This window comes from Haematobia irritans, chromosome 1, assembly GCF_050003625.1.
Source record: "Haematobia irritans isolate KBUSLIRL chromosome 1, ASM5000362v1, whole genome shotgun sequence".
NCBI classification, from domain to species: Eukaryota; Metazoa; Arthropoda; class Insecta; order Diptera; family Muscidae; genus Haematobia; species Haematobia irritans.
The window spans coordinates 274,887,973-274,903,938 of record NC_134397.1 but is presented as its reverse complement, the minus strand read 5'-3'; the positions used below and the strand labels follow the sequence as shown (position 1 = coordinate 274,903,938).

The following is a 15,966-nucleotide window of genomic DNA, read 5'->3' as shown; positions in this document are numbered from 1 at the left end:
GAGGTGTGCCACGAAATTGTATATAAAATGCTTACGAGTTGAATTCATTTATAATTTTATTGACACCCTAGGTGTAAACAGTTTTATAACGCTCTCGATTTTAATTATTAAATTATTCGTGAGTCAAATTTTTTTGTGTCGCGACATTTTTCGTGAGTCACGATATTTTTCGTAGGTCACGATATTTTTCGTGAGTCACGACATTTAAAAGATTTTCGTGCGTGAGTGTGCGTGAGTACAAATTTTCTTTTTGTGAGCGTGCGTGAGTCCTACCCAAAAATATCGTGCGTGAGTGTGCGTGAATAAGATTTCTCCATCGTGAGTGTGCGTGAGCGTGAGCAAAATATTACTCACATGCACACCTCTAGTCGAAACAGGGTTTGAAACCATGACCCTATGTATGTTATGCAAGAGAGAACCGAGAGGGTTGACGAAAGATATCAACATAATACAGTGAGAGAATGAAAAGAGAGTAATTTCTGTGAAACCGCACCCTCAACAAAAATCGCTTCTGTAACATATACTCCCAAACATATTTTGCTTCAAGCATATACATTTTTGGGTATTGTCCAAACATGTATATGTTTGATTTCTTCCAATATATAATATGTTTGAAAGCATATTGGTCTAAACAATATAATATGTTTGGGTAGTCTAAGTTCCAAACATTTTGTATTTTTCCATCCAAACTCAATAATGTTGTCTTCCAAAAAACTATATGTTCTTATGTGAACATATAATATGTTTGCAAACATTTTGAACCCAAAAATATTATATGCTTAGAAGAATTTTCTCCCAAAGAAGATTGTGCTCAATTTTTTTTTCTGCCTAATTGTATATCCCCTCACATTTTTCTCACGTCCACGAGTTTTTAGCACCTTTTTCTGTAATACAAACATTTTAGAAAAAATTATTATATTTTATATTTTTTTTTTAATTTTACCTTTTGCCGGACGAGGATTCGAACAGCGGCCCACACAGTTTGTAAGCCAGCACACTAACCACTGGCCTACGTAGCTGTTATGGTCATCAAGAGATAATTATCGTTATAAGTTATATTTATATAGCATAGCTTGCGGCGCCCACGAGCCGATGCAAACATAACATTGTTTAACAACATAACATTGGCAGCGTGGAGCAGTGGTTGGTCGTCCGCCTTGGATGACAGGGGACCTGGGTTCGATCCCTACTTCGACCAACACCATTCTTTTTTTTAAATATATTTTTGAACATATATTCCAGATATGTTCGGAAGTTCCTGAAAAGGTGTTCAGCATTACATACTATTATATTAAATTTTTACTACGAAATTGTATAGTGTGTTTTATAAAAGAAATAGAATAAACGAAATGGACTGAGTTCAAATCAAATATTATTTTTTTATTGCAACAATAAAAATTGTGTAACAAATAAAGGTTTTTGTATACAAGTTTAAAATTTTCGAAGAAATTCAAAAACTCTTACAAAAGAAGAACGTGAAGTCGAGTATATATAAATATTTTTCCATCGAATCCTAAAGTTAACGATAACCATTCAAAAGCACATTATATTTAAATTCTAAACAGTAATTTTAAAACAGCACATAAATTTATTTTGGTGTGAACAATTGTTAATTTAGAAATACAAATAAATATGAATTTTTATTAACGAATAATTTTGTACTTAATTTAATTCTTAAGGCCGGTATAAATAGGCATTATCACGTTAAAATGGCCATGTTTACCCTTTTACTTTTCTTTAATAATTTCTTTTAAAGAAAATAAACATATTCAATTGTTGCTTTGGATCTTTCCTCACCATGTTATAAAACAATTTACCGGAAAAAGTTGTAATGTTATTCTGGTTTTGCCGCTAAAATGAGAAATAATTTTAGCGGCAAAACTCGAACTCAATGCCCACCTTTATTTTCGAAAAAATCCGTCAACTCCTACTACTCATTAATAAAGAGGAACTAATCTTTGTTTTTATAGGTCTTCAAAGGTCGATACTTTCAATGAAGTCGTGTTGTCGTTATAATTAAGTGATTTGACTTAAAAATGGGTACCATAACATGAAAGAACAAATTTTGGACTAAGGTCAACTTGACTTTAATAATTCAAAAAAATTCTTTAAAATTAATGAAACTGTCTTTAAATTTGTTGCATTTTTGCATCTTGACTACAAGGCAAAAATCATTCAAAAATAGGATATGTTTTTCAATACTTTATTTTAAAGACATTTTTTACTTGAAACATAGCATAATTTCTACTGGAAGTCTTGTTTTTAACGGACATTTTATAGCATATGAAAAAAAGCTGAAAAAGCGAAAAATTGAAATGTGCTTCGTAGAGTCAAGTACACAAAATTGTGTCTTAAAAGCATCCTTACTTGTATTCTCCGCTTCTTTGGTTCGGAATCAATATCAAAATTGTTAAAGTGGAGACACAATCTTTGGAACCGGACATGCTTTTTGTTCAGTGTATAGTGCACTTTCGTTAGTTTTTATGAAGATCCCTTTAATTACCTTTGTTTGAATATTTTGACTTACTCGTCCTACGTTCCGATTTGTTTTGACGAAATAATTTTAATTTTAATTTAAATTTAATTTTAATTTAATTTTATCTTGGTTCCGAATGAATTTTCTCTCCGAATACTCATTTTAATATTTTACTTAAGCATATAAAATTTTTGGCGAAGTCTTATATCACAACATATATATTTTTACTCATAATATGTAAATTTGTGCTTGTTTATATTCTTACATGGTATTTTTCCTATATTTAATGACATTTTCTTTGTGTATATATATTTGTAATGCGCCAATTGGTTACTTTCATTATTTTTCTTCCAGCATACACTTTGTCTCTCTTTGTAAACACATATATGTTCATGGGCTATTTCTAAATTAATATATGTTTGCATCCAAGCATATTATATTTACAAACATTTTATGTCCCAAACATAATATGTTCTAACATATTAACATATATGTCCCAAACATATTATGCTAGTTTATGAACATTATATGTTTGCACTCAAAAATATTGTGTTTAAAAATTTGAGTTCCAAACATATAATGTTTATACCCAAACATATGAAAAACAGTCTTTTTCGTACGTGCGCTTGTATGTTGTTTCGGAAAACTGTTTTATTATAAGACCAAAAATGTGGTATGCTTAAGTCTAAATATTATATAATTTGAATATTAGAATGAGTATTCGGAGTAAATAGAATAGACATTGTTTTCGCCTTGAGAGCAGCATTTTATGTATGTGTGGACATGAGTTTTGTTTATCATTTTGGCATTATGGGCACAATTTTTTTCTTGGTTCAATAAAAGAAATCAGAACGTAAGAGGAAAACGGTGGAATATATACAAAAATTACAAAGGGATCTTCATAAAAATAATGAAAGGGCACTATACTCTTTTTAGAGTTGGGACATTAAAATGAAAAAAGGAGGAAATAGTAATAGAAATATTGCTAGTAACAAAACTGTTCACGCCTAAATAAATTTATGTGTATATAATAAAATTATTTATGTGTGTTTATACTCGACTCCACGTTCTTCTTTTGTTAGAGTTTTTGAATTCCTTCCAAAATTTCAAACTTTTATACCAAAAACAGTTTTTTGTTACAAAATTGTTATTTTTGCATAAAAAAATAACATTTTATCCAAAAGCTCAGTCAGTTTCGTTTATATCAAGCACTGTTTCTGGCTGTAAATCTTTAATAAACCACATTTCGAAGCTTCATTATAAAAATTTAATATAGTATAAATATAAATGTGTAAATTAAAACAAACAAAAATTTGTTCGGTCGGAGCAGGGATTGAACCCACGACCCTTTGCATGCAAGGCAGACATACTAACCACTGCTCCACGTGGCCAACAAATGTATGTTTCTGTTAAACAATGTTATGTTTGCATGTGCTCGTGGGCGCTGCAAACTATGCTATATAAATGTAACTTGTAACGATAATTGTCTACTGGTGACTATAACAGCTACGTAGCCCAGTGGATAGTGTGTAGGCTTACAAACTGTATGGTCCTCGGTTCGATTCTCCGTCCATGCGAAAGGCAAAATTTAAAAAATCTAAAAAATTGAATAATTTCTCCAACATTATTTGTATTACAGAAAAAGGTGCCAAGACCTAAAAAAATTCGTGGAAGTGAAAATTATGTGAGGGAATGAGCAACAATCTTCTTTGGGAAAAATTCTTCCAAGCATATAATATTTTTGGGCTCAAAATGCTTCCAAACATATAATATATTCACATAAAACAAACATATTAATGTTTCGGCAGCATTCAATAATATATGTGCTTCCTGCAAAATATGTTTGGAACATATCTTAGAGAAGCGATTTTTTTTGAGATTGCGACTATAACCCTCTTTATGTTTCTGGAAATCGACTTAAATTGACTTTTGATATTGGTCAATACACCCTTTTTAGGAAAAAGTCACATTTAAACTAAAATAATAATAATAAAGGGTTTACACTTCCAGGGAAAATGAAAAATGATAAAATATATGAAGAACAACTCATTATTCTCAATTTGAAAACTTTTTTTTATCATACACACAACAAAAATTCTGATTCAATCACGAAATTAATTGATCCAATTATTTTTTTAATTGAAATGTCTTCAATCACTAAAATGATAGTATCAATCATCGTTCTAATAGGGCATAACAATTCTTGATTTAAAAATTAATTGATTTCATTAGGAAATTTCAATTAATTTTTTAGTTGATTCAATTACAAAATTTAATTGATGTAGATTGCAAACCTCAATTAATTTTTCATTAAAAACATAACTATTTTCAATTACTTTCTTAACTGACTTAGTTTTTTTAGTTTAATTAAAAAATTAATTGTTGAAATAAATTTTATTTTAATTAAAAATTAAAAAAAAAATCTCTCCCTTTTTTTAACTGACTTTGTCTTTCGAGTTTGATTAAAAAGTTAATCTTGATTAAAATGTTAATTGTATCAATTAATTTATTAATTGAATGAATTTTCAACTTCAAACAACCTTTTAATTGGAGATACTTTTCCGTTTTTTCTGTTTGAACGAACATGAAAATTTGATAACAAAGATATCTGTATCCTTATTTTAATTTTATAGAGCCTACAGTGAAAGATAAATGATTCCCTATAAAATGTATATTTATTTTGAAGATGCGGCATATTTCGCTCAAAATCCATACCAAAATCCTTAATCATAATTACAATCTTTGGATCCAAGTTAACTTTTTTTATGGCTCATTCTTTAAATTTAAAAAGAATGAAAAAAAGTACCTTTTGCAAAAGATTATGCATACTAAATTTTATAAACATATACATATTTACACAGTATTAAGAAGAACAAATAACAAATTATAACATTACTTATAACTTTAATTCTTTAAATTCAGGATGCTAATCTTTGCAATTTGCGTCCCTCCATTAAAGACTTGTGTTTTTGAGATAAGGCTAATTTTATTTAAGGTAAGAAAAAATCCGTTTTATATTTTTGATAAATTAAACGAGATTGAATCTTTGATATAAATAAAACATATAGGCAACATTGTTTTTTTTCTCTGCTTGATATCCATATATCTATATTTGGTTTTATTTTATTTTATAATACAATAGTTTATAACAACTTTCAAGAACTTTCTCTATCTTCATAGTCTTTACAGAATGCAATGACTGGATCATTGATGGTTTCTTTGACTTTCATTGCAAAAATGAAATCCAAGTGACCCCACTTTGGATCGTCAATTAATTCGAAATGCTTCAAATTGGACAAATGTTCTGGTAAACGTTGAATGTCCTTGTAATTTGCAGATCCATCAGCTAATCCATAATAGATGTACATTTCAGCAGTAATCTTATCCAGGGGATATGATGGTGGTACTTCCTGTTGATAAACTTTCAAATTCTTTTTGGGTCCATGATCATATTGGCGGAACTCATTGCTGATATATTCCTGAATGAAATGAATGCCTTGATTTGTAGAAATGCCAGCAGGATGGGTCTCAACCAGTTGAGGTAGAAGAGTCTGAAAAGGAAGAAAATTAATAGGACCGCACGTAAGTCTTGTGATATAATGAAGAAAATTAATAGGACTACATAAGGTTTGTGATATATTATATTTACATAATTCAAGTTGGGATTGTCAGTGCCGGCCCACATAAGGAACAATGTTTGACAATATTTGGGAAATGTGGGATTACCACCGCAAGCAGTATCAAGAATGCGTTGAACAAAAACATTATGGGGGACAAATTCCTGCAAATAAAAAATAAAAAAGTTCAAAGATTGTCGTAATTCATACACTGAAAAAAAAGCATGCCCAAAGATTTCAAAAGATTTTGTCTTTACTTTAACAATTTTGGTACTGATTCCGAGTCAAAGAAGCGGAGAATACAAGTAAGGATACTTTTAAGACACAATTCTCTTTTAAAATTGGGTTTTGTGTAGGAAGCAAATTTTAATTTTTCGTTTTTTCAGCTTTTTTCTTCATATGCTATGGAAGTCCTTTTATAGCCGAGTCCGAACGGCGTTCCACATTGCAGTGAGACCACTTAGAGAAGCTTTGAAACCCTCAGAAATGTCACCAGCATTACTGAGGTGGGATAATCCACCGCTGAAAAACTTTTTGGTGTTCGGTCGAAGCAGGAATCGAACCCACGACCTTGTGTATGCAAGACGGGCATGCTAACCATTGCACCACGGTGGCTCCCTTCAAGTAAAAAACGTCTTTAAAATAAAGTGTTGAAAAATATGTCCCATTTTGAACGATTTTTTGCTTTGTAGTCAAGATGCAAAAAGACACCAAAACTTAAGGACAATTTCATTAATTTTAAAGATTTTTTCCGAATTATTTAAGTCAAGTTGACCTTACCCCAAGAAAATTATCTTTAGTGTTATGAAACCCATTTTTAAGTCAAATCATTTAATTATAAGGACAACACAACTTCATTGAAAAGTTTATCGACTTTTGGACAAGGAAAAAAACTTTATATTAGAGAAATGCCTCTTCTATGCTAAACTAAATTTGCATTCGTATTTTAAGGGCATGAAATCTTTGGCCTCACGACAATATTTTTTCAGTGTAGGAAAGAATAAAGCATACACTGAAATAAATATTGTATTCGTATTTGTTGTATTTAAAATACGAATGCAAGTTTTGCTTAACATAGCAGGCACATGTCTCTGATATAATTTTTTGTTTTTGCCAACATGTTTTCTTCAATTGAAATTAGCTTTACTTCAAAGACATATGACTTGAACGGAGGGACGTAAATTTCAAGGATTCGTGCCCTGAATTTAAAGTAAACAATTCTTAAAACAATGATTGTGAACTTTCTTTTACGTTTCCTAAAATTTAGGTCGCATAATCTTTTATTCTAAGTCATTTGTTTCTTCAGCATAGGTGATGTCTTTGAAGATTTTATTTTAAAGATGCTTTTTACTTGAAACGTTGCACAATTTATACTTGAAGTCAGTCAGAATTTCGAAATATAAAGTGTGGTTAAGACGGCTTTAAAGGACTTTTTATAGCAAAAAAAATTATTAAATCAACATTTTTTCCAGTATCAAATATGCCATATCTAGAGAATTGCATCTTAAATGGTTCCTCCCTCACTTATTTAGCACAAAATTAATAGTTTAAAGACAAAATCTATGAAACCGGCCTTTGGGTGGTTTCGCACTCACCTGATATCCTAAAATATTTGCCCCAGTTCCAGGAGTACCAACATAAGGAGCCAAACCCACAACTAAACCATCAGTTACATTACCCATGAAAATCGGAGGAGCCAACATATGAGCAGTCTTAATTTTGTCATTATATTCGGGTCTGGTGCTGGTCATCACAAAAAATACCGTGGTCCCTTGCGAATGGCCAACATAATGCAATTTCGATTCACCCGTTTTCTCCAAAATGTAATCGATCGTTTCAGGAATATCTATATTGCCAATTTCATGCCAACTGAAGGCCCAAAAATAGGGATGATTCAGAGAAATTTTTGTATTATTGCGAGAGTAAATATTGCCTCTGGCATTACCTAGCCAAACATCGAAACCATTATCGGCAAAGTTATAGGCCAAAGCATTATCGGGACCATTAAGGAGATAACAATCAGAACAGGAGAAAAGACCATGTTGTATGAATACCACTGGTTTCTTATCATTGGCATTATTCAATTTGGGAGAATATGGGATACGGAATACATTGAGGACATAACCATCTGAAGTTTCGATATAATGTGATTCTGCTGGGTAACCATGTTCACGAATACGATCAGCCTAAAAATAGAAAGACAATAAATGTTCAAGTTTTCTAAAAAAAAGGAATTCTAAGTAAAACTATAAAATTAAGAAAATGTTATAATAAGAACAACACCAAATAAAATAATTAATATATACCACTATTCCAATTACTCACTGATGTTTTAATCTGCCTAAACGGTATATCTATATAGGGACCATATTCCACTTCATACCCTTCAATGGCTGATATAGCTACCAGCAATGCTAAAACCAAAAACGTTTTCATCCTCTTCGCAATGCCGTCCAATAGATACTGCCCACTACCTCGAACTACTGGTTTTTCGTGGTGAGTTAAACTACGGTTCGCAGTGTTCACGAAGTTATCAATAGTTTATGTTATATCAATGTTCTACAATGGTACTTAACATGGATTATCTTATCTTAAGATAATATTTGTTTTGTACCTCTTAAATTTTCCCCAATTTCGATCACTTATTATAGGATCGCAAATGTTGACATTGACCGGGACAATATGTTTTCATTATGGCTCTATTAATCGCAATTGATTTCCAATAATTCGCTATCGCTATTTATACCCTGTACCACACTGTGGCACGGTCTATAATAAGTTAGTGCATACGTTTGCAACACACATATAGGCACCACCCAGCAAAAAAATGTAGAAGTTCTTCCAAAGGCACAACTTTAAAAGCACTTCCAGAAGATGTACTCCCAATGATGTTCTTTATTTTAACTACCCAGGAAGTTCTTTTAATTCAATTTTTTATAACTTGGTTTTTCATACTTTTAATGGGTAATTTTAACTTTTTTTTTCAAATTGGTTAAAAACAGAGTAAGAATTCATAAAATGGAACAAATCATTTAAATTTTGTCGAAAAAATGCTAAATCCAATCTGAAAAAATTGTGCATTTTTGAAAATATTTGAGGTCAAACGTTTCAGACAAGCGTTAGAATCCATTAAAAATTATAAAAATTATTTATTTGACAAAATATCACAGAATTTTTTAATTTACATCCAAAACATTGAATTCGGATCACACCTAAAGAAGTGATCCAAGTTCAGAGCACCGGCTGTTGAAATGGAGGACTTCCGTCCTATGACAAGCCCATGTTAATTTCATCGCTTCTGCGTCAATTTTGCACCACTTCCGGATCCAAAAAGAACATTTTCATTACTTTTTTGGCGACGCTTTTTTTGCTGGACATATAGGTCTTTGGCAATATTGCTCAGGGCCGGTCACTTATTTGTAATGAAAGTCTAGGGCACTGTTTAAGTCCAATCTACTTAAAATTTGGCACAAGTATTTGGGTCAGAATAGAATCCTATTGATTTTGTTTCGGATTTTGATATGTGGATATACTGGATTTGATTTTACCTATTACCATATATCTATATCTTTCGCCCGATATGCACTTATATGGCCACACAAGCCAGATTTTAGCCTAATTTGCTTCAAATTTTGCACAAGGAGTACAATCGTCAAGTGTGCTAAATTTAACAGATTTAGGCAAGTCTGGATCGAATTTGCGAAGGAGCATTTTTACTTGAATAAAACCTAATAGTGTACGACCTTCTTCTTTGATGAATCGAAGTCCAATCTGAGAGTTCAGATGGATTCAGGCTAGTAAGTAAACCTAAAGGTTAACGCCTTTATCCTGAAGGCGTTCACCTTTACATAAAATAAATAAATTTACATAAAATAAAATTGGTGGTATTTTGAATCGTTTCGTGTACGAAAGGCATTTTGCAAAATATAATCTTGCCACACGCAGAGAAAGAAATGCAACTCCAATGAAGATAGGAAGATAGGAAGATAGGAAATTGGCTACTGAGGAGACCATTTACCGTGTTAGTTTCATACTTTTCGTTTATCGAACCAAACGCGTATACGACAAGTATTGACATAGCATTAAAATGCAAATAAAAAGAAGTTAAGTGCACGAAATAATTTTCCATAAAGGGGGAAATGTAATTTTTTTGTTGTTGCCTAAAATTTAACATTGTTCATTAAGAAAATTAAGTTTTTCATTTAAAAAATAAAAACGAAAAACAAATAACAAAATTACAAACATGTATGGAACTAACATGGCAAATGCAACATTTGGTATGACGCAAGCGAATTTCCTATCTTCCTAGAGTTTATTGTCTTTGGTATAAAAGACTGGTTCAGGCATAACGATGTTAATGTCTTGTAGGAGCCATCCCAATCACCAGATTTCAATCCCATAGAAAATCTATGGAATATTGTAGATCGTAAGGTTAATCACGATAACTGCAGAAATAAGGAGGAACTTTTCCGACAAGTGGAAATAACATGGAATGCCATATTCGCGGATATTGTATCGATTCCATGTCATTAAGATGCGAATCTAATAAATCTATGTTTAATACATTAATAAATTATATACATTTGTTTTGTTTGATTCAATTTAGATAATTACTTTTATGAATAAAGAAAAAACACATTCTGCCATTATTTATATTCATAATTTATTATGGTTATAAATATTATAAATAAATAAATAAAAAACATAATCCAGTCTTCTTTGTATGAGTTCGCGCATATATTTTGTCGCACACTGTACGTTTGCTCTATGGTGGAAATATGGCTGGCCTCGAGATTCAATATCAACCGATAAAACACAAATAACTCATTTACAAAATTGCATTACAAAATTGGATTAAGCTTTATATATTCCCCATGTTTTTTTTACTTACTGACATTTTCGATTCTATCAGACCTGCTGAAAAACCAAAAAATATAGATATTGGTAACAGTTTACTTTGATTGTATGGTAGAGATCTCTCATTTCCTTAGAAGAGTATTCATAACAAATATGTAGATAAGATAATACTTTAAGGATTTATATTTTATTGCATAATTATCCTTTGATTTTTTAATACATTCACATTTGATTGGCCTGCTCCTTCTCGTAGTCCTGGCAAAATTGTACCACCTGATCGTTAATAGTTTCTTTAACTTTCAATGCAAAAATGAAATCGATGTGATCCCAAGTAGGATCTTCAACCAAGAAAAAGTGTTTTAAATTTTTCACATGTGGACGAAGACGTTCCACATCTCTATAATCGGCCGATGCATCAGCCAAACTATAGTAAATGTAAATGCCGGCAGTAATTTTTTCCAAATCATAATTAGGAGGTTCAGGTTGTCCATATTTCTGCATATTCCTCTCGGTACCCCAATCGTATTGACGGAATTCATTGCTTATGGATTCTTGAATATAGTGGATACCTTGATTGGATGAAGTTCCAGCAGGATGGGTTTCAGCTATTTGCGAAAGAAGAGTCTACGAAAAACGAAAGGATAACCCATAAGGAGAACCCATAAAAGGAAGTAGTGACTTACTTGATTCAAATTTGTATTCTCGGTTCCAGCCCAAATGAGGAACAAGGTCTTACAGTAATGAGGATAACGAGAATCACCACCACAGGCAGTGTCCAATAATCTTTGCACATAACGATTGTGAAAGATGAATTCTTGATCTTCCAACATTAGGGTCCCTGTGCCAGGTTTGCCAACAACAGGAGCCATATTCACCAACAGGGCATTCGTACAATTACCCATAAAGATGGCCGGGGCCAGCATATGGGCTGTCTTAATTTTATCATTGTATTCTGGTCGAGTGGAAGTCATCACAAAGAATGCTGTGGTACCTTGGGAATGGCCAGCATAATGTATTTTACTTTCTCCAGTCTTTTCAATGATATAATCAATCATAGTGGGTACATCAATGTTTCCAATTTCATGCCAACTGAATCGCCAGAAATATGGATGATTCACCGATATTCTGGAATTGTTACGTGAATAGATATTGCCACGGGCATTACCCAGCCAAACGTCGAAGCCACCATCGGCCAAATTATAGGCTAGTGCATTATCTGGACCGTTCAAAAGGAAGCAATCGGAGCAGGAGAACAATCCATGTTGGATGAATATAACAGGCTTCTTAACATTTTCATTTTGAAGTTTTGGCGAATATGGAATGCGGAACAAATTCAAAATGTAGCCATCCTCAGTCTCGACCAAATGAGATTCGGCAGGGTAACCATGTTCACGGATACGATCGGCCTAAGTAAATTCACAAAAAAAAACTCTCAAGCTGGCTATTGTTTTACCTTGGAGGCGTATTAGTTTCTTAAACATACCGAAGTTTTAACTGGCTTCAATGGAACATTCAAATAAGGTTCATACGCATCTGTATAACCCTCCGTTATGGCTACTGTGCCCACTAGGAAAGCCGCTAATATCAATGTTTTCAACTCCATCTCTGCAAGAATACTAAAAGCCGACGAGGAATTATATACTATTGCAGCTAGTAATACCACTTCTATTGAATCTATTGAACTCACATAGAATTTTGGGGATACTTTACTATTTTTAATAGCCTCTATGCAAAGATAATCTTATCATGAATTTCACCTCTTACCACTACTATCGTTCCATTGCCTTTTACATTAGTGTGAACATACAGTATCAGAAGGAAATCAAGTGTTCCATATATCATTAACACTTTAATAATGATAATCTTTTATTCTAATCATGCAAATAATTCGCATGCAGAAATGTATACCAAAACAAACTTAACCATTTGAAATTTTTAATATATTTGCATTTAGATAAAAAAACTACGCTAATTAACGAACATCGACTAAGGTTTTTCAAAATACGAATTATTCCAATATTTCATATGCTACACTATATCCTCAAAATCAAGTTGCTAGCCGTGAATACATTTTGTAATAAATATTCTTGAAATGTTAACCCTTTGACTACCGATGTCCACTACAAAGGACATACCAAAACGACACCAAACTCTAACTTCCCACCTTGTTTCGATAGATTCCTCGATATTATTTTAAAGTAGATGCTGTAATCTAAATACTCTTTAAATATTTTCTGTATTGATCGGCACTAAAATTCATTTTTATAAACTTCTTTAACAATCAACGAAAAATACGACATTTTTCCGCTGTACGTCTCTAGTAAATCGGCATACATACAAAAGCTTAGCTGATATTATTTCAAATTCTTTTTTGTATTTTTTTCTCACGTTCCAGCAAGAATCAAGTTTTCAGAACAAACTCATATAGCTTTTTAACTAATTGAGGTAGGTCCTCAAAATCACAATTTTTTCTATATACTTTTAGTATAATTAATAAAAAAGAAGAAAAATTGCATTTTTATACCCTGCGCCACACTGTGGAACAGGGTATTATAAGTTAGTGCATATGTTTGTAACACCCAGAAGGAGACGAGATAGACACATGGTGTCTTTGGCAATAATGCTCAGGGTGGGTCCCTGAGTCGATATAACCATGTCCGTCTGGCCGTCCGTCCGTCCGTCTGTCTGTGAACACATTTTTGTGATCAAAGTCTAGGCCGCAATTTAAGTCCAATCGCCTTCAAATTTGGCACATGTCCCTAATTTGGGTCAGAATAGAATCCTATTGATTTTGGAAGAAATCGGTTCAGATTTAGATATAGCTCCCATATATATCTTTCGCCCGATATGCACTAATATGGACCCAGCAGCCAGAGTTTTATACCGATTTGCTTAAAATTTTGCACTAGGAGTACAATTAGTAATATAGTCATGTGTGCCAAATTTGATTGAAATCGGTTCAGACTTAGATATAGCTTCCATATATATCTTTCGCCCGATATGGACTAATATGGTCCTAAAAGCCAGAGTTTTGGCCCAATTTGGTTGAAATTTTGCACAGGGAGTAGATTTAGCATTGTAGCTATGCGTGCCAAATTTGGTTGAAATCGATTCAGATTTAGGTATAGCTCCCATATATATCTTTCGCTCGATATGCACCTATATGGACCTAGAAGCCAGAGTTTTATCCCGATTAGCTTGAAATTTTGCACAAGGAGTACAATTGGTAGTATAGTCATGTGTGCCAAATTTGATTGAAATCGGTTCAGATTTAGATATAGCTTCCATATATATTTTTTGCCCGATATGGACTTATATGGCCCCAGAAGTCAGAGTTTTTGCCCAATTTGGTTGAAATTGTGCACTAGGAGTACAATTAGAAATATAGTCATGTGTGACAAATTTGATTGAAATCTATTCATCTATTAGATAAAGCTCCCATATATATGTTTTTCTGATTTCGACAAAAATGGTCAAAATACCAACATTTTCCTTGTTAACTCTCCACTGCTTAGTCGAAAAGTTGTAAAAATGACTCTAATTTTCCTAAACTTCTAATATATACACTGTTAGAAAAGTATGTTTTTCATATGTTCCGATATAAGCAAAATGTGTTTCGGGCAAAATTTTAAAACACAATATATTTAAGTGCAAACATGTGATGTTCCTAAACTAACACTAAATGTTTGGGACATCTATGTTAATATGTTAGAATAAATTATGTTTGGGGCATGAATGTTCATAAAAATCATATGTGTGAATGCAAACATATATAAATTTACAAATTTCGACTAAACATACATATGTTGTGATATTTTATTCAAAGCGATAGAGAGAGTATAGAGAAAGAAATAGAGATGGAAACCGAGAGAGTTGACGAAAGATATCAACATTACAAAGCGAAAGAATCAAAAGAGAAAAATTTCTGTGAAACCGCTTGTATGTTGTTTCGGAAAACTGTTTTTTGATAAGGCCAAAAATTTGATATGCTTAAGTCTAAATATTATTTAATTTGAATAAAGAGAATAGACATTCGGAACCAAGACATTTGAAAACCAACCAGCATATGTTTTCGCCTGAGAGCAGCATTTTATGTATGTGTGGACATGTGTTTTGTTTATCATTTTGGCATTATGGGCACAATTTTTTTTCTTGGTTCGTTAAAAGAAATCAGGGGTCTTCATAAAAATAACGAAAGGGTACTATACTCTTTTTAGAGTTGGGACAGTAAAATGAAATAAGGAGGAAATAGTGAAAAATTACACAGTAAAATGTATAAAAACAAAGTTTAGTCCCTCTTTATTAATAAGTAGTCCACGAGGAGTTGACGGACACCTACAAATATAAAAGCGGGCATTAAGTTCGAGTTTTGCAGCTAAAACAATTGAAAAAGTTTATTTTCTTTAAAATAAATTATTAACGAAAAATAAGAGACATTTTAGAGCGATGGTGTTCAATGCTAGTAAAAAACTGTTCACGCCTAAATAAATTTATGTTTATATTATAAAATTATTTATGTATGTTTATACTCGACTCCACGTTCTTCTTTTGTTAGTTTTTGAATTCTTTCCAAATTTTAAAGTTTTGTACCAAAAACAGTTTTTTGTTACAAAATTGTTATTTTTGCAATAAAAAATAATATTTTATCCAAAAATCAGTCAATTACGTTTATATCAAGCACTGTTACTGACTATAAATCTTTAATAACCCACATTTCAAAGTTTCATTATAAAAATTTAATATAGTATAAATATAAATGTGTAAATTAAAAAAAAAAAAGTGTTCGGTCGGAGCAGGGATTGAATCCACGACCCTTTGCATGCAAGGCAGACATGCTAACCACTGCTCCACGTGGCAAACAAATGTATGTTTCTGTTAAATAATGTTATGTTTGCATGGGCTCGTGGGCGCTGCAAACTATGCTATATAAATGTAACTTATAACGATAATTATCTACTGGTCACTATAACAGCTACGTAGCCCAGTGGATAGTGTGTGTGTATGGTACTCGGTTCG

The 15,966-nt window shown here is 32.1% G+C and overlaps 2 protein-coding genes across 2 annotated transcripts; both read right to left on the bottom strand.

The window, feature by feature from the left end:
- Positions 1 to 5,550: 5,550 nt before the first annotated feature.
- On the bottom strand, positions 5,551 to 8,582 carry LOC142225185 (lipase 3-like). Its single transcript, XM_075294965.1, has 4 exons — positions 8,419 to 8,582; positions 7,689 to 8,279; positions 6,126 to 6,257; positions 5,551 to 6,027 (listed from the first exon to the last, which is right to left on the bottom strand). Exons 1-4 carry the CDS (start codon positions 8,527 to 8,529, stop codon positions 5,632 to 5,634), a joined length of 1,230 nt encoding a protein of 409 aa, XP_075151080.1. The 5' UTR covers positions 8,530 to 8,582; the 3' UTR covers positions 5,551 to 5,631.
- A 2,524-nt stretch (positions 8,583 to 11,106) lies between these two features.
- LOC142219783 (lipase 3-like) lies at positions 11,107 to 12,560 on the bottom strand. The gene is made up of 3 exons (XM_075288605.1): positions 12,434 to 12,560; positions 11,634 to 12,356; positions 11,107 to 11,574 (listed from the first exon to the last, which is right to left on the bottom strand). The coding sequence occupies exons 1-3, from the start codon at positions 12,551 to 12,553 to the stop codon at positions 11,173 to 11,175; spliced, it is 1,245 nt and encodes a 414-aa protein (XP_075144720.1). The 5' UTR covers positions 12,554 to 12,560; the 3' UTR covers positions 11,107 to 11,172.
- Between the last annotated feature and the right edge of the window lie 3,406 nt (positions 12,561 to 15,966).